The following is a 26,793-nucleotide window of genomic DNA, read 5'->3' as shown; positions in this document are numbered from 1 at the left end:
AGGCCACCCAAAAAAAAAAAAAAATAGTTCTTTGGAATTACTTAATTCGAACATGTACATCCATGGCGCGTGATTAAAATGTGGTTAAAAGAAATGGAATCATTTTACATTGTTAGCGCTCCAGTGGTAGCGATCTCAATGGAGGTGTAGCTATTCATTGTCATCGGTGTGTACCTGATATATCACATCGCAACACCGGCTATAACAAAGGTGCCAGCGTATTGTTGGTTTCACTTTCCCAACAACGTAGCAACTCGACACACGGACACGTACTATTCTTGAAAGATGGCCACAGTGGCTTTTAGCATTACAGTTGTTCCAGGCGATGTGTTTAAATCCATTGTGTCATTAACGTAATTGCCCCTTGGACTTTGTGTCTATTCGGTCAATTTGGGCTCATCAAAGATGTTGAAGTTACGAGTTTCTCGTTCTTCAGCTAGAAGAACTGGTAGCAATGGACCGGTTGAAAATAAACACCTCATCCCTCAAATACGGTCGATACGTGATCTCTTCCCTTTGCTGAAACCATACAGTTTATATACGGTATGTACATTCACTCTGTCATTCTTGTTCATCCTCTCATGAACTCTTGCAGACTCACACTGTAACAACATACGCATACACACACACACACACACACACACAATGGGGGGGCGAGGGGAGCTGAGCTGTGGTTGAGGAGAAGTGACAGTCTCTTCATGGCCGCTGGCCTCGTACTCTAGCAGCGTTGGCTTGACGTGCTCATAATGAGGCTGCGGAACGTTCAAAGTGTCATATGGAGACGGTCCCCACACCATCACTCTCTGCGTCATTGTAGCTGCCCAACGAGAAGATAAGAAGACACTGCAAATAAAATGTTGCTTTTCTTCTTATATGTATGGATGCCCTATTTGGTATGTGGATGCATCTGAAACGAAAACAATCAAAAGCAGTCGTTATGCGTTTTGTCAGCGGATCATTGATTCCTGCGCGGACTGAACGTTATTGTAATGCGGCAAAGCACAAAAGGTTTAAAAGTTTGCTTTGATGACTTTCTGTAATCGATCACGCTGAGTAATGATTATGTGTATTGTTACTCTCTACCTGATGATAATTATGAGGGAATGAGCTCAGCTCCTGCGTAAACATCTTCATCTCTTCATTCATGGGACATGAACGCACGCAGTAGTCCGCTTTTTAACTCTAACGACCGTCACGCTGGATTCGAGGACAGCGCTGAAACTTGAACTGTGACAACGACACAGCAAGAGATTCCGGTTAAATATTCATGCTGACGGGCCACTCTGAAAACAACTTGCGTCCTCCTCCACAGAGGGAAAAGAAAACTGCTTTCATCATGTGGGATTTTTACACGAGACAAGTTGGCAAGTGTGTCAGGTTATGGTGACATCTTGCAGCAAATTCAGACGGGCCCACGTCGCGCTCGCCGTGATGCGGCTTCCTGGGGGGGTTCGGCCAGGCATGAGGAGAGGGGAATGACGACTGGCAGAAGACCTGAAGCTGTGACTATCAAGAGGGAGGAAATACACATTTGGGAGATCATTAAACTTACATGGAGACTGGAGCCATATCTATTCTATATTGAGTTGAATCTATTCTTGGCTTACAAAGACAACCGCATTTTGTATTAACTGCTTTGAAATCAACTTGGAGTTACCAATTGCTGGCAGATACCTAATTTTTCCATTTCTTCTTGAACTGACCATAACCTTTCTGACTTGCTCTGAAAAATGGGCTGATTTTCGAAATCTACCCAGAGTTGGACTGCTTATCAAGCTTTAGGAAGCACAGCACTTTTTTTTTTTTTTGACGCACATCAACCAGAGGATTTAAAATGTCGCTTTTTTTTCCTTCTTCCGTGACTGAATAATCACTCATGATGGATCACTTTCAGTTTTGATGGGTCTTTCTGTCATCAAGGCTCTGACCATATCTAATTCCTCAAACAAGAAAGCAGGACAGCAAACTGTCGCTCATCCCGAAGCCGTGAAAAGACCAGCTTGGTGTTTGTGAACGTTGGTGCAAGGACTATCGAAGATCTCTGCTAAACATGCTTTGAATGACGGTGTAGACCTGCGTGTGCCAGCCAAGCTTTGAAGCCAGCTGTGTCTGAACCCCCCCCCCCCCCACGCTGCCCACCCTGCCCCAAAGTCACTCAGAGCTGCATGTGTTGCCTGGATTGTGCCTACTAGCAACAGAGCGGGACTTGAACAGCGGTGGTGAGCGGGGGCACTGGGAAGAAGAGAATAGGAAGGAGAAAGAAACCAACAGGCGAAAGGATGGGAAAAAATTGACATCATGCTCGGGTAAACAGAAGAAAGAAAAGAGTTTCTGTTTGCCCCAGGTGCAATGTGTGGTGAGTACACGTTTGTGTGTGTGTGTGTGTATCACATGCTGATTGCTGCCAGAAAGGTTACATTAATTCACAACTGATGTTGTGGCTTGTTGCAGCGCACAGCTGTCCATCCTGCTCAGAGGCAATTGTAATATTTTTCCGATCACTGTTCACTAAATAAAGCAGACAAAATATTGAAAACACTTCTCAGTATGAGGTCCACCCAAAAAAAAAAAAAAATAGTTCTTTGGAATTACTTAATTCGAACATGTACATCCATGGCGCGTGATTAAAATGTGGTTAAAAGAAATGGAATCATTTTACATTGTTAGCGCTCCAGTGGTAGCGATCTCAATGGAGGTGTAGCTATTCATTGTCATCGGTGTGTACCTGATATATCACATCGCAACACCGGCTATAACAAAGGTGCCAGCGTATTGTTGGTTTCACTTTCCCAACAACGTAGCAACTCGACACACGGACACGTACTATTCTTGAAAGATGGCCACAGTGGCTTTTAGCATTACAGTTGTTCCAGGCGATGTGTTTAAATCCATTGTGTCATTAACGTAATTGCCCCTTGGACTTTGTGTCTATTCGGTCAATTTGGGCTCATCAAAGATGTTGAAGTTACGAGTTTCTCGTTCTTCAGCTAGAAGAACTGGTAGCAATGGACCGGTTGAAAATAAACACCTCATCCCTCAAATACGGTCGATACGTGATCTCTTCCCTTTGCTGAAACCATACAGTTTATATACGGTATGTACATTCACTCTGTCATTCTTGTTCATCCTCTCATGAACTCTTGCAGACTCACACTGTAACAACATACGCATACACACACACACACACACACACACAATGGGGGGGCGAGGGGAGCTGAGCTGTGGTTGAGGAGAAGTGACAGTCTCTTCATGGCCGCTGGCCTCGTACTCTAGCAGCGTTGGCTTGACGTGCTCATAATGAGGCTGCGGAACGTTCAAAGTGTCATATGGAGACGGTCCCCACACCATCACTCTCTGCGTCATTGTAGCTGCCCAACGAGAAGATAAGAAGACACTGCAAATAAAATGTTGCTTTTCTTCTTATATGTATGGATGCCCTATTTGGTATGTGGATGCATCTGAAACGAAAACAATCAAAAGCAGTCGTTATGCGTTTTGTCAGCGGATCATTGATTCCTGCGCGGACTGAACGTTATTGTAATGCGGCAAAGCACAAAAGGTTTAAAAGTTTGCTTTGATGACTTTCTGTAATCGATCACGCTGAGTAATGATTATGTGTATTGTTACTCTCTACCTGATGATAATTATGAGGGAATGAGCTCAGCTCCTGCGTAAACATCTTCATCTCTTCATTCATGGGACATGAACGCACGCAGTAGTCCGCTTTTTAACTCTAACGACCGTCACGCTGGATTTCAACTGAAACAAACAAATTGAGCTTTAATTTCAGACTTTCCTCTTTAATTTGAATGACTTACAGAGCGTCAAAATCAGGTTAGTTGGTCTGCGCATGTGCCTCGCAGTTTTTAGCTGCATTCTAGCATCAAATTTCTTCAGGTTAAACCAAGTTTCCCTGAGAAATAAAACACACCTCAGCCAGTTGTAGACATCCGTTTTCAGTACCAGAGATCCCGCGTTGGATATACGACCACTCTGTAGCGATGGCTTACGATGATGACGCTAGCATCATGATGAATCCAACCGGAGCAGCCCCCGAGGCTAAGGCTGGACCTTCCCTGTGTGTGTCTCTGTGCATATATATATATATATATATATATATATATGCACACACAGGCAGTTCATTACCCCATCTGTATACAAGTATTTGCATGAAATCAAATCATGTGGATCCCGATACATTTTTTAAGTAGCTTATACAACTATGTAAAAAAATGTATGGGGATCCAGATGATTTGATTTTGTGCAACCACTTGATGAAATATTTTTTTTCAGTGTAGTTGCTGGAAATATCTCATTGTCATAGGCTGATAAGGGTGCATGACTGATGTAGATACTGGAATAAGCTATTGTCATACTCTTTAATTAAGAAGAGAGCCGTGTCTGTATGCTCAGCATCACTTCCAACATATTCCCAGTCGGTGTTAGGACAATCAATTGTCACAAGGTCACTAGTTTGGGGAGTTCATGAAAACATTCTCTTAATTGGAGATGAGAAGGCGCATGTGTGGTCTTCCTCATCCCATTGAAATATGATTGGTGTCAGCAACTCCCCAAAATAGGCCACCGCTCTCTGAGGACGGCTGGCTCTCCCGGAGAGGATATGAGTTCCCACCTCACGTGGAAGATATCTGGTTTCCTTCACAAAGTAAATGTGTTCACAATGAATAGCAAGAGCATTTTTTTTTCTTTGTTGCACGGTTCGTCTGTCAGCATAAATTGGGTATTTGAGATTCCTTTACCTTGAAATGTGCCAGTGTTTCAGATAATAGCCATTTAAAGCAGAACCGATCATCCCCAAAACATTAATAGGACCGTCGCATTCTAGTTGTCTTCTGTCTGTTGTGTATAGCTGTGCTTTAATGACATGGTAATTAATATGTTACAATTGTGAAATGGAAGGCTTGCATTCAAATATTAACTTGAGTTGACTTCATGCTTGAGCAGCTTCAGCTCATTAAGACGTGTGATCTTGAAGAGGGAGGGCGGTGGAGCGGGATGAGGTAGTGTACAACATGACTGAGAGCTCGTTCTTGGAAAAGAATTTATTGAGAATGATTTATTTGGAGTAGCGGGCTAAACATCTTTGCAATTAATCATTTGGAAGTAAGTGCATTGACTCACCCCATTTTACACATACTGTATTTAATAAACATGCATACACATACACACACACACACACACACACACACACACACACACACACACACACACGAAGTGTTTCTATCAAGGTACAATGCTATTGCTGATGCTTTATATCACTCCTGACAATTTTCTCTGATTTTTTTTTCCTTTTTTTAATCAATGAACTCCTTCTTCCGATGACTTTTAAGGCGTGCGCTGCACATTTTGTAATTGGGTTGGAAATAATTCAATTACACTGCTGAGTGACTGAACTGCATCAAAAGACAATGCTTTTTTTCCCTTGTCTTTACTCCACACCTTTGCTCCGTTTTAACCCCCTGCACATCTTGGTTCGCCTTGATTTGACTGTGTGAAGAAAGTCGAAAGAAACCAGTTGCAATCGTGTCAAAGTTACAAGCCGAGCAAAGGAATCAGGCTACAGTGAGGGAACTGTACTGTAAAAGCACCTTTGAGTGAAGAAAAACAAAAAGAGAAATGTTCAGCTGTTGAATATTGAGGCTTGTGTTATGCTGAAATTTGGATCGTCCTTCAGCAATCTCACTAAATCATTTTAAGTGTACCAAACATAAATTAACCAAACATTCAAAGTTGGTCTTTACATTTCAAATAAGTGTCTGTGCAACAGCTATGCTGAAAGGTTACCACAAGGCAGTCTAATGTTTTGCAATGTTAATCAAAAGCGTTGAAAGAAAATGAAAAGCCACTAATCAACTGCGTGGTGTTTTTCATGAAAGTATAATTTATGCACATGCATGATGTAATCTTCAAAATGAATTCATAGTGCGAAATGTTATTTTTATTTAAAATATTCCAAAGTATGGACAAATGATAATTATGAACCAGGAAGGTGCTGGCGAGTGTTGCCTCTGACCCAAAGAGAAAACTGGATCAGTTCCTGAACCTGACACTGGTGGCTAGCTATTAAAAGCCTAAAGTGAGAAGGGAAGGAACAACTGAGTAAACAACTTACTACTTCTGTCTGAGTAAACGGAGGAGATCAGAGAAGGCACTCAATAAATAAAAGTCTCCCTGCACTCATTGGAAACGAAGGTGGGTCGCTGTAATTTCTAATTTAAATATCATTTGTGTGTATGTGTGTGTGTGTGTGTGTGTGTGTGTGTGTGTGTGTGTGTGTGTGTGTGTGTGTGTGTGTCTGGAGCATCATTTCGTGTAACATGTTGACGTGTTTGAGCTTGATAGCTTTGTATTTGCATAACAGCAGGAATCTGACTTGCCTTGTAATCGTACACACGGTCCGAAAAAAGTTTGTATTCGTCAATAAGCATATCGGTAGTCGCTGAATGATTGACAGAACCGGGCGAGGCAATTGAACTGATGGAGCAGCTCAATAGAGACTGCCTTTCTGTGCCAAGCAGTCATTCTCGTCTCAGCTGACACGCACGCACATGTTCTCACTTTATGCTCTTAAATCTCCTTTCCTCCCTTTCACACCTAAACTATCTCCGAAAACCTACACGATTCTCTCATCACAATCCAGTTCTGTTAATTTCTTGAACAGATGCAAAACCGATCTCCCATCACCCCAAAGGCTTAGTGACGGAGGAAAAAGGAGAGAAAGAAAAGAGAGCAATGGAATATAAGAATGTTTCCAAGGCTGGAGGTTTTGATTGAAATCTATCCACCCTTCCGTGAATCTCTCCTTCATACCGTTTATCCCGTGCAGGAGATTGGGGGACTACAGCCTATCCCAGTCGAAGGCTTGAGGCGTGTGACACCCAAGACAGATTACCCGTCAATCACATCGACAGACACCCATTTACATTCACTCACACAGCTAAGGGCAATTTAAAGTCACTCAGAAACACATAAAAAGGAAACTGCATTTCGAGACATTGTGGGCGGCACAGAGGACAAGTGGTTCGCACATACGCTTCTGAGCTCCACTTCAGGTTGGGGGTTCAAATCCGGGGTTCCCGTCTTTCAATGTGGAGTTTGAAGCTCTTCCCCAAAGACATCGAGGGTACGCTCCAGCTCAACTGTGCCCCTAGTAGAAGTGCAATGACGAATCAATGCTCAAGTTGATCGATATGGATATTGATAAGTGATAAGTGATCGTTTCGAGAGCTTGTTTCATTTACAGTTGTTCGTAACCCCTCAATTTCTGCCTCTCAAGAGTAAATATTCTCAGATTTCTATAGTCCTCCATGAATGAATACTGATCATCCTGAACATGTTTTTTTTGTTTTCAAAATAATACAAATATTTGAATTTGCAAGCATCTGCATTTACATTGGAATACAATGATCAAAATGTTATGGACCAAACCAAGAACTTCATCAATTATAAGTTTTGCACATTTTCTGCAACGTCAACAGGAAATAACGTCCAGTCTTTTTTAAATAACGGGATGGAAATTAATAAAAAAAAAAAAAATTCCGCCATTAATCGACAAAATAATCATCATATTAATCGATTCTTAAAGTAATCGTTAGTTGCAGCCCGAGACAATAGTGAGAATAAGCGGTGTAGTAGCAAAAAGTTTGACAGTTTATTTTATTTTTTTCACATCTAAGTATTTCATAAAACCACAAACCAAATTATGTTTCATACTTGTGAAATGTTTTCGCGGGCTTGTCCTTTTTGGAATGAATGTACCGGTAATGTCATGAAACGGATTGGTTGTTACATACATCTTGGCGTGGCTGTGAGAGTAAAATTATTGGTTTGCATAAAGCTCACAACGTCATCAAAGTGTTGCACTGATAATTTACATTGAAATCAACTTCATTCATAATGTGCAATTTTGCAATTTTCGACTCAAAATATTTTGGTTTTATCCGACCTCGACACTTGGTTCAATAAAATAAAGTGACGGGGAAAGTCTAAAACAGATTGCTATGGCTACATCGTATTCACCGTACGCACAATCGTGAAACATTTTTTTGTGCCCTGCGATTGGCCGGCGATCAGTTGAGGGTGTACCCCGCCGCTTGCCCAGGTTAGCTGGGTTCGGCTCCAGCACACGTGCGACCCTTGTGAGGACCCTTGTTTTCACTCGTTTAACTATGTACGCTGAAGATTCTACTGTATACAGCAGATCGCAGATCAGGTCATTTTATTAACCAGTCAAAAGAATTTCAAGTATCAGGTTTTTATTGGCCCGTGAAAATATGCACTCATGTCTACTTTTGGGCATGAGTCTTTACATCTGAGCGATTTTAAATACTTAAAGGTACACATGTCACAACACAGTGATGCCTGTGAGCAAAACGGATTACCGCACCTTGTGCTGAAAGCTGTCGAAAGCAGTCACTTGTTTTCAAGAAATACTTTGCGGGAAAAGTCCTGAGACGGCAAAAATATGCTCGTGTGCGTGAATGAGAGTTTGCAACATAGGACTGTCTGCCACTTTTAGACATGAACTAAATAATTGCATCTGAATACATTTCTCAGCTGCATGTTTGCTATGTCTTATCCAGGCGTGGCGCCCAGTGGCGGTGGCGTTCTGTGATGGTAACCATGATCACCGGCAGCCACTATATCTGCAGCAGTCACGCAAGAGAGGACGACTCAACGAACGATCGAGAGGAGCGAATTTTAGCTGTGCTGGGCATCATCGGGACCGTTCTCAATCTTTTAGTGGTCATATTCGTCTACATCTACACCTCTGTCACTTAAAACCTTCAGACAGATTTGAACAAGAACGACCGGTGTCCACCCGACGTCCCTTCCGCCGTACTTCTCTTCAAGTATTGATGTGCTTGGAGGGTTAGATCATGATGCGCTACGACAGAAGGATCCTTGGCAGTGTGTACAGCTGAATTGTGGCCAACTGTGAGTGTATCAATTCACGGCTGGAAGAAAAGTCCTTCCCGAGTTACTGAAGACTACTGCCAAATGTCACGACAGCGAGGTGTTCCACGAGGCATCTTCCTTCGCATATCGAACTTGTCATCTCGAGACAGCCTCATTGCTGACACTGACTTCCCGTCGTAGTCATGACTCGGCATTTCTATGAAATTGGGATTTGATCCAATGGTGGGTTTTACTGTGCTGTTTTTTTTCCACACGAGACGAGTAAAAAGTAGCTCATGTGAGTGTTTGTGTTCATACGGTGAGCTTTTGTTTCACTGCCAGATGAATATTCACCCAGACGAACCAAACAGATGGAAGCTGACTAACTAAACGGCCGCTAAGAACTATCGACGGACGGACCTTTGTGCCTCGCCTTCAAAGTTGTAAATGAACGCATGTCAGTTGCTGTCGTGAGCGGCATTCAAAAAACCCAAACATTTCCATGGATCTAACGTGTCCACACCTGAGCACGCCAGAGGAGAGATTTCTGGCAGTGCTCGGGGTCATCGGCATCATGCTCAATCTCTTGCTGCTCGCCTTTGTCTACATATACACATCCATTTGAGAAACTGCTTATTCAAAACACACTATTAGCACATGTGATTCCTGTGCACAAGGCATATTTCCTGTAAACGTGTATATATACTTGAGCAAATACTGGATTTCATATCTGCATTATATGTATCTGAAAATTAGGTATTCATATCCTCGATATGTATCGGACATTTTGACTGAAGTTTTGCACCCTTCAGGTTGAATCGCAAAAATCGAGAGGAACATCACGACACGTTTGCTTACGCTTGCTTCGCCGTGACCTTAGCGATGCTCGAAACAAGTTGACAGATGTAACTGAATTCATGTTTTGTTTTTTTTTTTGCACTATATGCCTGTTCATGTTCAAATTATAAAACACAGCAAGATGGAACAAGAGGTTGTTGACAAGTCACCGTGCGCAGCGCCTCATCGTAAGAGCAAAGATCCCACTACGGATGCTCAGTGTCAGAGAATAATGGTTTATTTCCTGTTGCCATGCCTCTTTGTTTGGAGCTCGAAGGCAGTCACGGAGGACTGCCAGCGGTGGGAGCGTTTGAAAATGAAACAATGTCACCCAAATCAAGATCGTGTGATTCTGCAACACGACTTAAAGGTGCAGAATGTTTGCAAAGGAAATGAGAGGAACCAGTGAGGATTCTCTGAAAAAAAGAGGGCCTGAAGCATCCGCGCAATGGTTTGTCACCACAACTAGCTGCCAGTTACAGCTTTTCCACTGAAGGTGGATGCCATTGTGGATATTATTTGGGGTACTGTGCAATGAAGGGAGGAGAAAATGCACACGCCGAGAAAGCAGGAAGGACAGGTCTGAATCTTCATCTGATCCTCATCATTCGCTCCTCTACCAGCAAGCTAAAACCAGAGAAGACATAATACCAACTGGACCCAGATGTAACTGCAGCAAAGCACATCCCTTTTTTATATTGCTATCTGTATATCTAAATCTTGAGGGCAAGCTCACTATGAGTCACAGACGCAACCTGAAAGTTATGGCCAGGGCTAGACAAATTAACAGTTATTCCTTTTCTGATGACATGATTAAGCCTTTACTCTTAGTTTTTCAAGCAAAAGAGATAAGCATAAATGAAGTAAAGCTAAAGTAATAATAAACGGCAAACAACAGTGCAGCTGAAAGCACAGCTGATGGGCAGACATGACTTGACGTTATTTTCCAAAAATGAGTTTTATTTTATTTTGACAAGAGAAGTTGCTCGCCATCGTTCTTTGATGGCACCTCCAAATGTGACGTTGAGTAGGTTGTGCAAGGTATGTCCTCAAAAACGGGCAAGCCACCAATCCAGTTGAATCATTTCGACAAGTACCGTCTCAAGTGAGAATGTGGAACGTATGAAAATGCGCAAACGGCCACTGTAGCGCTCGTAGTTTAGCCGCAAGTAGCTAGCTGTGCAGCCACCAGACCAAAGCAGCAATCAATGGAGTCATCTTTTGATGATGCACATTTGCAAAGAGCGATGATGTTAACATCCTGAGTAGGATCATAACTTGACAATTATCATGTTGACATTTTAACGCTTATTCATTATTCCCGAGGGGTCCATTTTTCGTAGTCCACTGTGTTATTTTATGTTCTACATTTGTTTGACTGTTTGCTACATTGCTATCGTCATACGTGTAAGATGAAAACAAGAGCATTAGGATGCAAACATCTACATACTAACAAATTAAAGTTGCAACAGTAAAGCCACTGGATTGTATCATATCTCACAAAAACAGTCCTCTTGAATTGTGAAAAGCTAATACATAAAGTATTTAACCAGCAAAAGCCAAGCTCTTACCAATGTGACTTTTTAAAGACTAAAAAATATGTATATGTATATTTTTTCGAAATTAAATATTTTCCTTGTGATCCTGAGCATTTTCACATTCAAAAATGTCAATGTTTATCCCTACTACTTTGAGTGATGGATGATTAAGCCATGGTTAATTCTGAAGACCTCTCACAAGCTTTGAAGAAGAACAATAAAATAACAGCAATTGCTGTGATGCTCTTGTTACCAATAATTACATGACCAAAATATTCAGAATTATTTATGAACATTTCTCTGATACTTAATGATTTATTATTATTTTTTAATGACTCTCACTCATTGTTTCCAGGTCTGCAATTGAAGTATATTACTCTTATTTTCTGCATGGATTTCAGGTTAAATTTTTTTGGTCAAATTTGGTTGAGAACATTTTTAACATTACAGACTCAAAGTTGATAAAAGAGGAAAGCCCAGAGGACAGGTCCAGGCCATCTGCTGTGCCCACAGACACCCAGCCACCCCATCAATGTACACACACACACACACACACACACACACACACACACACACACACACACACACACACACACACACACACACTTTCAATGTAAAATAATGTTTTTGTGTGTTCATATTGGTGCCTATTTTTAAAGCGCGTTTGTTACCACAGGAAAAACAACAGCGCACACCTTGGACTGCATGCGCAAGACTGAAGTATTAGCATTATACTGTTTCTACATTCTGCATCTGTATTCAGAAATGTTGATTCGGAGTCTGAGCCTGTCAGCGAGGATAAAATTAAATTTTCACATTTTTTGATGATGCATTCCATGAATTGATTTTCAGCCTGAGAGGGCATCTTGGACTAAGCCTGTCTGAGACTGGGAAAAAAAGCTTCTGCATAAGAAAGTGCTGGAAATGTGTAATTGCTGATGAATATTGAGGAGCAAGTCATTGCAGGATAAAAATAAATGCCAGTATGCATGGCAAGGCAATATTGCTTTTAATGAAATCAAACACAAGGAAAATAGGAAGGTTCTTGATTTTTTAAAAAGAAAATTCATACTTACAATTCTATTAAAAAAAAGAAATTAGCCAGAGATTCAGCCTGATAATTCTGAATTTCTCATAACTGGTTGAAGGTGTGGCCATGATTTTCCTCAGTCACGAATAAAAGTTATATTGTGTATGAAAACAAACTATGTCATCTATATATTTTTTTTTCAAAATGAATACGTTGGATTCGATGGAACAGCAATTACAAACTTTTAATGTTAAATAGTCAACGATCTGATGCATATCTTGACAATTTATTTGATATGACGACGAGTTGGCTTTGACAAGTGTTTGTTTCACAATAAAACAAAAAGAGCATTGAGCACTGTACTAAACCACACACCTGACGAAGGAGCTACCGGGTGCTCATATTCTTTTTTCTGGTCACTTCACATATTTGCGTAGCCACTTGTTATTAGGCAGCATTCATAGAAGGGTTGCTCGTGATGCTGTTTACTTGGCAAGCTGCCGTACAGAGAGGACAGATGGAACAGAAGGAAACACAATAAGGCAAAGTCAAACAGACAAGGCAAGTTTTCCCAAAACAGCATTATAATAATTATGAGACAAATTTATGTATCCACATTATATGATTAAAACTGCCACATTATTCTACTGCGGAAAAGTATATATATTTATTTATCCATAAAATAACAACAATCACAGAGAATGTCAACATCACAGAGGGCCGAGTTTGGACACCCCTGTTCTAGACGTTCTCGTCTTTTTGCCTTTTAACTTCTAGCCACATTTTTGTATTTGTTATTTTTCATATAAGTAGTTCTTGTTATTTCTTGGTTGGTAATCTTGTGTATTGGATTTCCTTGTGCTTCGAGCGACAAGCAATTTACATTTATTTTGTGCCTTGCCTTATGCAAGCGGTTTTGGTTTGTTTCACTTTTTCCTGGTTATTTGTTACCAGCGTCTTTCATTGTACTTTGTCGGTCCTGCGTTTTGTTAATAAATATTTTTGTTAATGAACTTACCATTGTCTGCGTTTGTGGCATCCATTCTTATCTGGATTCTTCCGGAGACATATCATGACAGGTGCCTCAGTTCTGTGGACCAGAAACTGTTAGACGGACCGAGAACTAAGCGGACGCTCAGAGAGGATTGAGCCTTTTCCATTGCTGGTACCTCTTGTTTCTTCAAAAATGATCCCTCTATTCATAAAAATCAATTTGACCAACGTGTTCTAGAACGCAGCCTGTTCGACCTTAGCAGTTTCACTGTTTTCCATTTGACCTTAAAAATCATCGGCTACCTCACAACCAAGGCAGGTGATTTTTACAAATGTTACATTAAAAATGAGGCGAATATAATCTAATACCTTTCTAGGTATTACTTCTGTGATGCTTCTTAATTCAGTGCTTTCATGAATGCACTAACAGTATTAGCCACAGAGGGGGTTTTTTCCCCCCCTCTAGTACCGTTGCTTTGGAAGACCTGTGCTGTTGTGTGCAACCATGCTCAGTCAGCCAGATAAACTAAGAGTGTATCCTCAGGCACTCCATGAGACAGCCAATGACCTGGCTAATGTGGGTGAATGCCCTTCTCCCACACACCCGCACGCACGTACACACTCACAGAACCACGCACAATATCTCACAAGCAAACAACACGCACACACCAGCCTTTCGAAGCATAGATCTGACAAAATTTGCACTGTTAAATTCAGGGTAGCAACACACTTTCATGTGTCTTTCCTCTATGCAACTCTGACATTATGCTGTTAATGTTTTCTGCTCAGTGTCTTCTTCCAGTTTGCAGAGTTGCTTTTTAGTCTTTCGTTAGATGGCCAGCTCAAGCATGAGGCTCATTTTTAGCTTTGAGCCGCAAGCCACTGTCACTGAAATCAGGAAATCTGTTTTATGTAAACGGATTTATAATGTCCTATTTGCCTGTTCAGCGTTAAGAGGAGATGCCCTCAGAAGTCAACTTAGCCTCGAAAGAAAGTCTGCAGTGATTCACAATTTTTTTTCTGCATGTTTGCTCCACTTACAGTTTCATCCAATTTGCAGCACAATTATTTAGGGCAAAACCTCTTCTCGGACCAAAAGTACAAACACATATTCTGCCTTACACACATTTTGCCATTCAAATCGGCACTTTTTAAATGCACTGAATACGGTTCTCTACAGCTTTCCATTCAAAATGCCATGCCATTCAAAATGACACCACGTGAGCTAATTTCCCAATATACGTGCCACTTGGTGCAAGACCGCGGTAGCTTATTGTTGCCACATCAATCAGGAGGTAAAATAAGTACGACGGAAAGAGCGCAGGTGAGCACCGCTGAGAACCAGAGGGGGAGGAACATCCATCCATCCATCCATCCATTTTCTGATCCGCTTTATCCTCACAAGGGTCGCGGAGGTGCTGGTTCCCATGATGAACATTTACAGAACCCAAAATTAGTTACAGCGGTTTCCCTTTGGGTAATCTAACGGAGCCAAAAAACAGATTCTGATCATTTCTGAAAATTCCTCAGGCCTGGGTAAGAGTAGACCAGGTCGAGTAGAGTTCATGGCCAAAGAAAACGACAGATGTCAAAGGAAATTTCTAGTGACCTTAGTTGACCATGTCATCAGCGTCTCATCATGTCATCATCAACATCTTCATGTCATCAATGTCCATTCTCAATGCGTGTATAAAAGATTCAGCCCTCCACAACAAAGGGGTTGAACGATCAAAAAATAATCACATACGGTCATGTGATTTTTTTTTTCCAATGGGTTCTCATTGTAGTGTTCTGTCATGGCCTTTTGTTTCGAAGACCCAATTCCTGTGAGTCCATTTTTTTGTGCCTCAGCTTGACCTCCTCCGGAGCCTCATTGCTCTCACCTGTACCCTGCTCCAGCACCGTCCTCGACCAAATTGCCAGATTGTTACTTGCATTTGGTTTTTTTTTTTTTTTTTTTTTTTCGGAAAATGGTCTCAACACTAAAACTGATGCTGAGACCTACAATACTACCATTTACTTAACGGAGGAGACTTGTGAGACGACTTTTGGGGCATGTCAAAAAAAAAAATCCTGGTACATTCAGTCAAACACTAAAACCATCGCAACTATAAACAACAACGGATTAGTGTTACTTTTTAGGTACAGTTCTGTTGTCAAGTCAAATGTGTTTCTATAGCCTTTCATCACAAAAAGAGTCCCAAACGGCCTCACAGGACCACAGTTGACAATTACGAACAACTTTGTTTTCTCTAAACCGCACAACAGTTCAAGGAAAAACAACCAAATAAAAACAGATGAGAGTGGCACTATTGACATATACAGTAACATATATCGGCAGATGTAACCAAATGTAACTATTCTATATCAATCACATATGAGATGAATAAAGTGTACCTAAAAATGTGGCTGGTAATTGAATCAGTTATTGATGGGATGATATCATTTCCATTCCAAAAGGTGACTTGCTTGGCAGGCTCAACGAATAGGTTGAAGCATGTTTCTGATCAGTTCATTTACAGTATATTGTAGCTTTTCTATAATCCAAATCCCACGTGTCGAGATCGAATCCTGGCAGACATTCAGCGCTGCCGGGTGATAATCACACACAGGCTGGTCGTCGATTCTCATTAAAAGGAGGATAATAGATACCACGGAGTATGAGAAATGCTTCTTCAGCTGAAATGCTGATCTCTCCAATTAAGCTCCCAGAATCCTGTGTCCCTGAGGTCTCATTCTACTCGTGTGATCTGTATCACATTGAAACTGATCAATGCATTAATGGCGTCTTTTACTTCCTCTCTGTTGTGCTTCTGTCCCCTTAACATACTGCGCAGCAAATTTAAACCAGGGTTGAGAGACGTGTAATCAAGTCTGCAAAATGCAAATATGGAAAGAAAATGTTGACAAGTGTGAAATCTTACATGATGAATGACTTTTAAAACATTTAATGCTCATTTACATATATGAAGGGTCATGTATCAGACATTTTGTTCTCCTGAGATTCTGAATATAGACTAAGATCTATAAATATGTGAGGATTTTATTCACGTGGATTTAAAATAGCCATTAATTGACAAATTACTTGAAGAAATGCCTTTGTAGAAACACCCCCCCCAAACATCTCTGTCCATACGCTTTGTAGATATAGATCTTAATTAGCACAGCTCTTCAATTGCAATCACTCTGCACTAGGGATATGATGATCATTTCCTGAAAGACAGCGTCAAATCCCAACCATCACACACATATGAACAAAGTGATGATTACAAAAGCGAAATAAACATGATGTCACCATAGAGATATCAAGGCCTCTTCACTCTTGGTGACACTAAACAATGGAGACACGTTAAGGACTATACTCTAGTCACTAGAGCTTCTTTGTGTGGATTCATGACCTGACATAGAAATAGGACAGCTGAGCAATTTCACCGACACTGGAAAGTAAATGTTAGAACATTTACTCCATTTTATTTTGCCAAGTGGTTGCACAAAATAAAATCATCTGGATCCTTATACATTTATTTTAAGTAGATGTAGAGTCTATGAGATTTTTTATTTTTTTTTGCAACCACTTGACAAAATAAAATGGAGTTAAGTCAACACTCCATTTTTTTTCAGTGCACTCGAGAAAATGAAATTGAGTAAATTCAATAAACCTTATTCTCAGCGTAGAGCATCCAACAAAGGAGTCTAGTACTGTAGTTGAAATGTTTGTATCTGTAATGCCATCATGTGGGAAGAATAGTCACTACACCATCACTATGAATGTCTTACAGGTTGGTGATGATTGTGTGAGTCAGAGGTTATTAATGATTTGGAAACTTGGAAATGACAAATTTCCTCAAATGACCTATAATGTAAATTATTCATGCATCCATCCATTATATGAACCGCTTTATTCGCACAAGGGACGCACGGCTGCTGGAACTGACCCCAGGAGTGCCCCGAGGGAAGCATAGGCTAGAGTACAGTCGACCTGTACCACATGAGCATTGTGAGCGTGTTGGAGCCTATACCGTCTTCGGGCAGTAGGCGGGGGACACCCTGAACTGGTTACCAGCCAATATTTGTATATTTAGGTGTATTTGTTGAATTTAAAATCCTCAGCCTTTGCAAACTTTAACATACTGTACATGTAGTTCTATACTGTGGTTATGAGCCACATACCAGTATCTTTACAAATAGTTCTGCTTAACTTGTATTTGAAATTTTAAATGAGTACAGCACATTTTTTTTAACCCTGAAATAACATGAATCTGTCATAATGTCTATTCTCACATTTATTTTTACTTAAGTCTAAGAAGCGTTTTCAAAAAAATTTATTTTTAGGTAGGTGGGATGCATAGAACAGTACAGTGATTATCGGCAATTACATTTGTTATGTGTTTATATGAATTAAAGTTTCCATTGTATACCGGTAATGTTATAGCATGATGCATAAAATAAAACAGAATTTAACAATGTACACAGAAAAAAGACCTGCAGTTCAAGTTTGACTACTGTTTAAGAAATGCATGAGCTACTGTAGATTATTAAATAAATATTCCAATCAGCATCAATTCATATCAAATAATAATAACAATAATAATAATAATAATAATATATGCCTTTTACAAACAAGATAAGCAAACCAATCAAGCTGATCAACAGTTTCATTTGCTCAAATGCATAACATCTGTAGTTATTCTTTTCATCAGGATGCAGGACTGCTTTTCTCCTCTGAATGGCTCATCTTAAACTCAGGTAATATCTGACAGCTGGTGATAATGTCAATCTTCTCAGACACGGCCTTCAGGTCATCCAAAATCAGACGGATGCTGTGGGAAGCATTGATGATGGCGCTCTGTGATGTGTTAAGCTGTGCTGTTGCACTGCGCACCTTTGACGAGAAAATTTAGTTGCTGAATAAGATACAAAAGCATCCCGATTTCTACACCTTCATAAAACGCCAAATAGACTCACTACACTGACCACTTACACAGTTGAATCTATTGAAATTTAATACATGACTGTAAAATTCTACCTCTGCAATGCTGTTCTTAATTTTTAATGGGGTATTATTTGAACAATATTTTTAGTTATCGTGGCTGTAGTTCACAGCGGTAAATAATGAATGGCACAACACATCCAGTGTTTAGCTGTGGTGATATTTTCGGTACTTTGTTTAGCGACATGAAAGAGAACAAAGAAACATTAAAAACACCTGTCAGTATGATGCAGTCCAGTTTGACTGCACACGACACCCCGAATATACTGACATATCTTGTAAATTGACCCTGCTCAGACAATGTCAATCACAACTGAACATTATGATCTTTGTAGGTAGATTTTCATCAAGCTTTTGTATTGGACCCCATTATGGTGTGCAACAGGTCATGTATGACACTTGGTGTATCGGTTTGCACTGCAGTACCTCTTTGCTGGCACTACCATAAACGTGTCGCACCATCTGTCCCACATCGGAATAGAGCCGGCTGTTCGACTCCTGCAACTTCTGCTGTAATAATGTATCACCTGGAAAGTGAACACAATAAATCTGTGAAACACGATTAAAAGAGTATGCATTTCGTCAAACTGGTTCGGACATCCACAATAAACCTGTGCAGTCATTGTTTTGGTTCGTGTCAAGACAACGACTATTTAATGAAGTATTTACGTTTAGCGTTGCTCACCAAAAGTTTTATGTGTAGGGCTTGGTCTGTCTTCCACAACTGATTGTATATCAGGGTGATCTCTCACAACAATAAGTGGAGGTAGATCTCTTTTGAGTATCTGAGCACTTTCGTGACTCAGTGCAGAACCTCGGTGTGCCGTCTCCCCTTCATCCTCGCTCTCCGTTTCAGAAGCTTCCCCTTGAACCTTGGAGGATCAACATGATTTCTGAATGAGGAGCTGAAGGAAAGATTGTTATTTTCAACATCCATAGACCACCAAACTACCTTGGCTCCCGCAATGGCCGTCTGTGGAGCTGGCAGGGAGGTGATGTAAACCTCATCATCGGAGTCTGTTTCTGATGCCTCGCCCTGCACCACTATCGGGTACCTGCTGGACATGACCACTGACTGTGCACAAAAGAACAAACATCTACATTAAAATACAACACCTCATTTGACTAGATTAAAGTATCACAGACGACTGCCGCACGGTCACATATTCTACCGCTTATTGTAATTAAACGCAAAACGTATACAGTACAAGAAGACAAAACTAACCTCAGATTGTCAACACTATATTCTCGATCACATGAGCAGACAGGAAATAGTTTGTTCCTACAGTCCAATGAAAAAGCAGTATGAATGTCACGTGGAAAACAGCGTTCCAATTTGGTTGGAGGCTGTCAGCTAGTGGTAAAAGGGTACGCTTCAATATATTACGGCGTACACCGGTTTAGTAGTGGGGATATTTCTCACTCACTTGACTCCTGAAATGCCTTCTGTTAAAAACCAAGACATGGCGTAACAGGAAATTCTAAATGTATTTATTCACTGCTGTAGAACCCCTGTATTGTACCATCCAATTCGTGTAGATTGTGTCATATTCCATTCGGAGTTAAAGCTTGGACTGCCCTTGTGAATATTACGAGTGAACCCCCGGAAGTGTCTCTGTTTACCTTCGTAACTGCTGTTTGTCGAGTATGTTTAACGATTTATTCTTGCCGCGTAATCTGTCGTGGTTGAATTTAAGACAACATCACTAAATGAATGTACGATATTTCCCAATTTAATCGGCGTTGCGTTTAAGTTAAAGGAACCTAATGAAGGCGCAATGAACGCGACTGTTCAGTGACAGCTAATGGGTCAACTAGCTTAAGCTAGGCTCGCCGCTTGTTGTCCTAGGTTCCGTCTGTGATTTTAGTTCGGACTCCTACCAACTGCCAATTTTGTCAAGTCTGTAATGATCTCAATTCCATTTCTCATTACATAGTTGTCAGTCATGGCAGACGACGCTCTCTTTGAATTTCTCCATATGGAGATTGTGGCACACGTTTACAGGGATCTGCAATTCATTAAAGGAGAGACCGACAACAAGGTTTGTACCCATTAAAACGTATTCTATTCAAGAGTTGTTCTGCCTTTTTTCAACAATTCTAGTCGCTTTTATTCATGCATATCACACTGAATATTGCTTTTTAATACAGGACAGGGCCTCCCGTGTTTCTATTTTGGAGGGGATGGGCTACAGAGTGGGACAAGGGCTCATTGAGAGGTAGATAGTTATTCTTCATTTGTAAAAGTTTACAATCCGTGTTTATATGTTATACTTGTTTGCCTTGTCGAGGTTGACGAGGGACTCTCCTTGCTTCAAGGATGAGTTGGATGTAATGAAATTTATTTGTAAAGACTTCTGGACTAAAGTCTTCAGGAGGCAGGTGGACAATCTAAGAACGAACCATCAGGTGAAAATAAAATGGAATGGTTTTATGGATGTTGATTTATGAGGTATCACATCTTATGTGTCTTTGTATCTTTCTTTAGGGCACCTATGTATTGCAGGATAACAAATTTAATTTGCTGACACAGCTCTCGAATGGTAAGCAGTACTTGGATCAAGCGCCTAAGGTCAGTGCACATCAATACATATTTTATATTATTGTGTGTGTTGGGGGCTCAGTCATTCATCATAAATTATTGACAAAACTCCTAATTGTAGTTTCTGTTCTACCCAGTACTTGGCCTTTTCATGTGGTGTGGTGAGGGGAGCTTTGTCAAATCTAGGTCTTGAAAGTGTGGTTACAGCTGAGGTCTCGATCATGCCATCGTGTAAGTATCAACCGATTTTTTTTTTTTTGTGCATCATGGGGAATGCAGTGGAACCTCTAAATTAAAATACAATGGAAACTTCTGGAAATTTTCCCTTTAAAAAAAATGAGTATTTCACAAAATTAGAAAAATTCATGTGACCAACAACAAAAAAGATCTTTGACACAGAGGCTCCACTGTGTTTTAAAGGTAGCCAAACTGTTGTTGTTCATGTGACAAATGCAAGGGACGTGTTGTACAGTAAATGAAAAGAAATGATTTATTGTTCTGTTCTCTTTGCAGGTAAGTTTCAAGTGGTCATTCAGAAATTATGACAAGGTCCCACATTGCTGCGGAGTTCTCAAGCACCCTTGTCCTTCATGTCACATTCTCTTGTTTTTTTCAAAAAGTTAAGTAGCTGCCATTCTCTTCTACTATTCATTACTGCAACACCAGAAACAATCCGATGTGGTTCCCAAAGAACCCAAGACGTTCTGATGCTCAAAGTAATAGGACGAAATGGTGCTTGCAGACTTTTACTTGTAGAAATCAGATGCAGATGCGGTGTTTCTCCTTGCTGAGTTTTTCTTATGTCAGCAATTTGCTTTTTTTCATGTATTGTATGGAAACAAGTGGAACTAAGCCCTGATTGACAGTACACCGCCTTTTTTCAGTGTTTGTGCCACATAAACATGTTTGCAAGTAAATTAAAAAAGATGCTTCCTGTAATTTCCGTGTTACATCTTTCCGTGATACATCTCTGTACCCACTCAAACTGTGTTCACATGTTAACTTTTTTACAGCAAGCTAGATACACAGCTTAATAAATTCTTTAAAAAAAAAAAAAGTCTCGTGGTTGAATGTTACTCCTGATTAATTTTTGACTTGTGAAACAGCCACTTACTCAAATTTGGGTATAATAAGCAAAATGATAAATGCCATCAGCTTACTGAAATTGAAAGATTCCATATTAAACCACTTATTGATGCTGAATGGTCTCCTCATTTTTATCACAGGTGGTGAAATAACTTTGTTCAGCACTGTCGATATGTGGCAAATGAAAGAAAAGGTGAATGACAAAGTGTAACCAGTTGCATGTTTCACCACATTTTAACCCAAGAGCCCAAAACACTCTTGATGATGGTCAAAAATCACATTTCATTTTTTATGCGCTTTTCTGACAACAAGTGATCTGTCTGCATTGCTACAGGTTCTCTGTGCAATTGGTAATATTTATTAAGTTCCCTCCTATTGTGGATGTTGTCATTGTGAAACAAGTGGAACTAAGCCCTGATTGACAGTACACTGCCTTTTTTCAGTGTTTGTGCCACATAAACATATTTGCAAGTAAATGAAAAAGGAGGTTCCTGTAATTTCCGTGTTACATCTTTCCGTGATACATCTCTGTACCCACTCAAACTGTGTTCACATGTTAACTTTTTTACAGCAAGCTAGATACACAGCTGAATAAATTCTTTAAAAAAAAAAAGTCTCGTGGTTGAATGTTACTCCTGATTAATTTTTGACTTGTGAAACAGCCACTTACTCAAATTTGGGTATAAAAAGCAAAATGATAAATGCCATCAGCTTGCTGAAATTGAAAGATTCCATATTAAACCACTTATTGATGCTGAATGGTCTCCTCATTTTTATCACAGGTGGTGAAATAACTTTGTTCAGCACTGTCGATATGTGGCAAATGAAAGAAAAGGTGAACAACAAAGCGTAACCAGTTGCATGTTTCACCACATTTTCAACCAAGAGCCCAAAACACTCTTGATAATGGTCAAAAATCGCATTTCATTTTTTTATGCGCTCTTCTGAGGACAGCAAGTGATCTGTCTACATAGCTACAGGTACTCTGTGCAATTGGTAATATTTACTAAGTTCCCTCCTATTGTGGATGTTGTCATTGCAGCCACTAGAGGGATGCACAGCTCTTTTATTTTGTTGAAAGATGCCTGCACTGCAATGTCCCAACTCAATGCATTTCAGATCTCTCTTGCTTTCACAAATGTCAACCTCCATTGACCATCTTTACATACATTCAGTCTGTTCTCAAATTTTTGAATGTTAACGAAATAGTTTGTCACCGTAATAATATATAGTTTTATTGCTAAAACCCTTGCTTGCCATTGTGCAAAAACAGGAATGAAGCATTTGAAACAAGAGTATTTGGTGAGCTGAATTAAGTTAAATTAGTCACTGTGCATCGGAACAACAGAACAACAGCAATTCTCTTGTCGGTTGATTGAAACAAATCCGAATATGCATGTGCTGCAACTCAGTGAAACCTTGAAAACACAAATCCTCTCTGAAAATCACACACGTCTGCAAGCAGGATTAGCGAGGGTGAGAGCCAGCAAGATGGAGGCAGGGGCGGGAGTTGTAGAAATGGAGTGGAGAGAGGGAGACTTGAGTGCGGGGAAGCTGAGATGGAGAGAATTAGAAACCTCTATGGGAGGCTTGAAGGAAATTAAATGTAAGTTCACAAGAGCTGGGAGGGAGTTGGGGGTAGGCAGGAAGCATGGCTTGAAGAAACCGAAGGAGGGTGTGAGTGACTTAAGAGAGGGCGGCCTGAAAACGGGAAGTAGAATGTACAGTACTTTCTCCTCTACTCCGTTTATGTGCAGACAATAATAACCCTTCCAAAGTGCAATCGTTGGTGATAATCTGATTTTCGAAGGCCATATAAACGAGCAAAAATGTGAATATGCTCATATTCAGGTTTTTGAAAACCAAAATAAGGCAATTCTAACCCGTATATTTGGCCATGTAAGCAAAATCAGAAGATTTGAAAAGCAGCGAATGTTCAGATGTGTTTAGTTGATGTTAAGAAACTCATCTCTCAGGCACATATTGTCATCTGCTTCAGCACATTCATCATTGTGTCAGGTTACCTGTGGTACACTAACAACTGCAAAAAAAGTCATACATTAAGTCAAGTCACCATCAGCAAACCCCTTTCCATTTTCTCGTCACTTTCTCAACGGCTGAGATTCTGACTTTGTCGTGTTAAATTAGCTACATTAAAGAACAAGACTCTTTTTATGTGCTTGTATGACTCTTCAGACCCAGATACAGTTCTATTTCCATTATTTCTGATAGAGAGAAAGAAAATATGTAAACAGAGAAGGTCTCCATAAGTGTCCTGAAAATTTTGGCTCGCCTCATTGAGAGAATCATTAAAATGGGTTTAGTTTAAGTACTCACATTCAATAAATGTGCACATACATTCGTGATCTATCATGCAAGAGATTATGTACTAACTCCAGAACATCTCGGTTGATGACTTTTTTTTTCTCAAAATTGCATAAAGGGAAGCTTTAAAGTCCCAGGACTGTGATATGGTGTTCTTTTGCTGTCTTTTCCATGAATGATCTCATGGGATGCCATTCACTTTTATCCTTTTATATGAGCCCATGGCTTCATTTTTTTTTTTTCAACCCTTACTTCTGAGATGACTTCTTTCCGCATTAGCCTTGTCATTCAACCTCCTTCGCTCATGCATACTGAGAATGAGTCTCTTAGTCTCACACACAAGCACAAACTTTGTCTCTCTGGGCCATATGTTGACCCGTGGTGGACCTGAATGCGGCCATCTGCCTGCCTTTTCCTATGCCCCACAGGGCAAGAGTGTGGGAGAATGTCTGTCAGATACAATACAACACACACACACGCACACACACCCCTTCAACCCCTTTACAGCCACTAATCACTCCCAGACACCCCTTATGTTAAAAGTGACAAGATAATAGTCCTTGAATGAGTGCGGATGAAAGTCATTTATAGCTGCCCGCTATCAATAAACTGCTTTTGGCCCATCTGCATTTGTTGTTTTTTGAGGGGTCTTATTTGATAAGCAAATCAACAAAGTAGAGCGAAGCATTGTTGAAGTGTTTTGAGGAAGGCGCCCACCCGCACACCCCCAACATTTCCCGCCTTCTCCTTGCCTGCATGCCTCGTCGTCGTGCATGTGCGCGTGGATTGGCCCTCTGCTTGTGTACTGTATGTATTGCATCAAAGGAGAAGAATGAAACAAAAACACAACCTTGTGAAAAGAGAATCGCCCATGGGGATGAAGTCCAACGTAAGCAGTGTTGTGCTAATGAAGCCAATAGATCCCAATAGCCCTATAAACTACCGAGGCTACAATGTGAGGGGGACATCGCTGAAGGAGAGGAATAAAGAAAGGGAAGACGAAGAGGGTGGTGGGGTTGGACTGTCTTGGTGGTGAGTTAAGAGAGAAAGGAAATGGGTGGGGGACCAGACTCGGTAAGATTAAACTCTCAAACAAAAGACTTCTTATCTCCGCATGAGATCTCCATGGCAGCATGCTGATGTCACACAGGCTCCAAGCAGGCCTTGGGAAATGTTTCGTTTCTTCATTTTCGCAAAACTCTCCGCATGTGAGCAGAGCTGTCACATACACTTGCGTATAATCACTGTTGAACAAGAGCTTTATCAAAATGCATTCAGACCATAAACGTCTCACTCGGGGCATTTTCCTTTAGTTGGATACTGTACATGTACCATACACAATCATTTCTACTGAAGTCCGCTTGAACTTGCTATTTAGCTGTCGTTTCTATAACATTGAATCTCGGGCATTTTTCAAGGATCCCATCTTGTTCATCTGCATGCTTAATATCCACGCTGCTACTCCAGACCCTTTGCAGCCTTTTCTAAATTTCACTTGAATATATTTATTCAGCTCATTGGTCAGAACTGGTGATCAGGAGACTACCCCAGCTGACTTTTGGGGCGTATCCTGGACTACTGACATGTTTGTGGTGTTTTTATGTTTCTGTTTTTTTTTTTTAATGAGGTCAATCAGACTTTTTTTTTTAGAAACGTCTTTATTTCAACAAAGAAAATGAAAACCCTCAAATATATTAAACTTGATACAAGCATTACCAACTCAAAGTCCTCTATAAATAGGTTAAAATAAATTAAATTAATTTACTAAAGAGCTACACCACTAAACAGGTCTCAAAACGAGACGATGAAAACACCCTTTTAAATAGCGCAACAAGATGCTATCACCTAACTACATTGAGCACACAAAAACAAGCTAGTAACAGCTCTAAAAGGTTTAACTTTAGTTTGCTGCTTAAGTGATGAAAAAAAAACACTACACTATCATTACAATACATGAAGCATGAACAGTGAGAACCAATACTGGATGAGAGAAAACAAGATGATGGTTGTGCTCATCAAAACATCAGTGTGCAGGGGGGAAACAAAAAAAAAATCTGGGCACAAAGTCGGATCTTCCACTTGTCCTCACTGAAACAAAACTTTATGATGGCACCAGGTGAAAAGATTCTTGAAGTCATTGCTCCATTGTCAATGTTATAACCGTCAGCAAATAACAACCAAAATCAGTTAGCCAACTTCGGAGTGTCATCTGGTTGAAGAGTTCATTTTTGACATTTGAGCTTGTTTGCAACACTTTTGACTCATAAAGACCAAAAAAAAAAAAAAAAAAAATAATCAAATCCGTAAACTGGATGACTGAAAGCAACCAACAACGGGAGAGTGGCCTGAAGACTGACGAAACACTTTTGTGGATCACGAGTCTGAAATAAAATCGATTTTGAAAATCTGCCTGCGCCTCTGTACACAGTCCAAACAATCATCTTGTGACCATGTGATAACAGTCACAAAAAAGTCAAAAAAACATTCTTCAGGAAGATGAGACTGTGGAACAGGGGTCGGGAACCTATGGCTC

The 26,793-nt window shown here is 40.4% G+C and overlaps 2 protein-coding genes and 1 long non-coding RNA gene across 7 annotated transcripts; 2 read left to right on the top strand and 1 right to left on the bottom strand.

The window, feature by feature from the left end:
• The first annotated feature begins 1,227 nt into the window (after window positions 1–1,227).
• LOC109525475 (uncharacterized) lies at window positions 1,228–12,377 on the top strand. Its single transcript, XR_002170157.1, has 2 exons — window positions 1,228–2,356; window positions 8,604–12,377. It is a non-coding gene; the product is annotated as an uncharacterized LOC109525475 (long non-coding RNA).
• Window positions 12,378–17,197: 4,820 nt separating this feature from the next.
• On the bottom strand, window positions 17,198–19,629 carry bloc1s3 (biogenesis of lysosomal organelles complex-1, subunit 3). 2 transcript variants are annotated; one of them, XM_019885992.1, is made up of 5 exons: window positions 19,533–19,629; window positions 19,260–19,382; window positions 18,993–19,179; window positions 18,734–18,834; window positions 17,198–18,199 (listed from the first exon to the last, which is right to left on the bottom strand). In XM_019885992.1, exons 2-5 carry the CDS (start codon window positions 19,371–19,373, stop codon window positions 18,014–18,016), a joined length of 588 nt encoding a protein of 195 aa, XP_019741551.1. In that variant the 5' UTR covers window positions 19,374–19,382; window positions 19,533–19,629; the 3' UTR covers window positions 17,198–18,013. The 2 variants fall into 2 exon arrangements, with proteins under 2 accessions (XP_019741551.1, XP_019741552.1); XM_019885993.1 differs by having other exon boundaries at window positions 19,260–19,378; window positions 19,533–19,625.
• Window positions 19,630–19,726: 97 nt separating this feature from the next.
• On the top strand, window positions 19,727–22,432 carry trappc6bl (trafficking protein particle complex subunit 6B, like). Of its 4 annotated transcripts, XR_002170156.1 has the most exons (8): window positions 19,816–19,952; window positions 20,245–20,349; window positions 20,459–20,526; window positions 20,599–20,716; window positions 20,796–20,879; window positions 20,987–21,080; window positions 21,363–21,691; window positions 22,338–22,432. XR_002170156.1 is itself a non-coding variant. In XM_019885995.1 (7 exons), the coding sequence occupies exons 2-7, from the start codon at window positions 20,254–20,256 to the stop codon at window positions 21,392–21,394; spliced, it is 492 nt and encodes a 163-aa protein (XP_019741554.1). In that variant the 5' UTR covers window positions 19,727–19,794; window positions 20,245–20,253; the 3' UTR covers window positions 21,395–21,893. The 4 variants fall into 4 exon arrangements, 3 of the variants coding, with proteins under 3 accessions (XP_019741554.1, XP_019741555.1, XP_019741553.1); XM_019885995.1 differs by lacking the exons at window positions 19,816–19,952; window positions 22,338–22,432 and adding an exon at window positions 19,727–19,794 and having other exon boundaries at window positions 21,363–21,893; XM_019885996.1 differs by lacking the exon at window positions 22,338–22,432 and having other exon boundaries at window positions 19,811–19,952; window positions 20,971–21,080; window positions 21,363–21,893.
• The last annotated feature ends 4,361 nt before the right edge of the window (window positions 22,433–26,793 follow it).

This window comes from Hippocampus comes, unplaced genomic scaffold, assembly GCF_001891065.2.
Source record: "Hippocampus comes isolate QL1 unplaced genomic scaffold, H_comes_QL1_v1.1 scaffold29, whole genome shotgun sequence".
Classification (NCBI taxonomy): Eukaryota; Metazoa; Chordata; class Actinopteri; order Syngnathiformes; family Syngnathidae; genus Hippocampus; species Hippocampus comes.
This window is presented reverse-complemented; position numbering and strand designations above follow the sequence as displayed.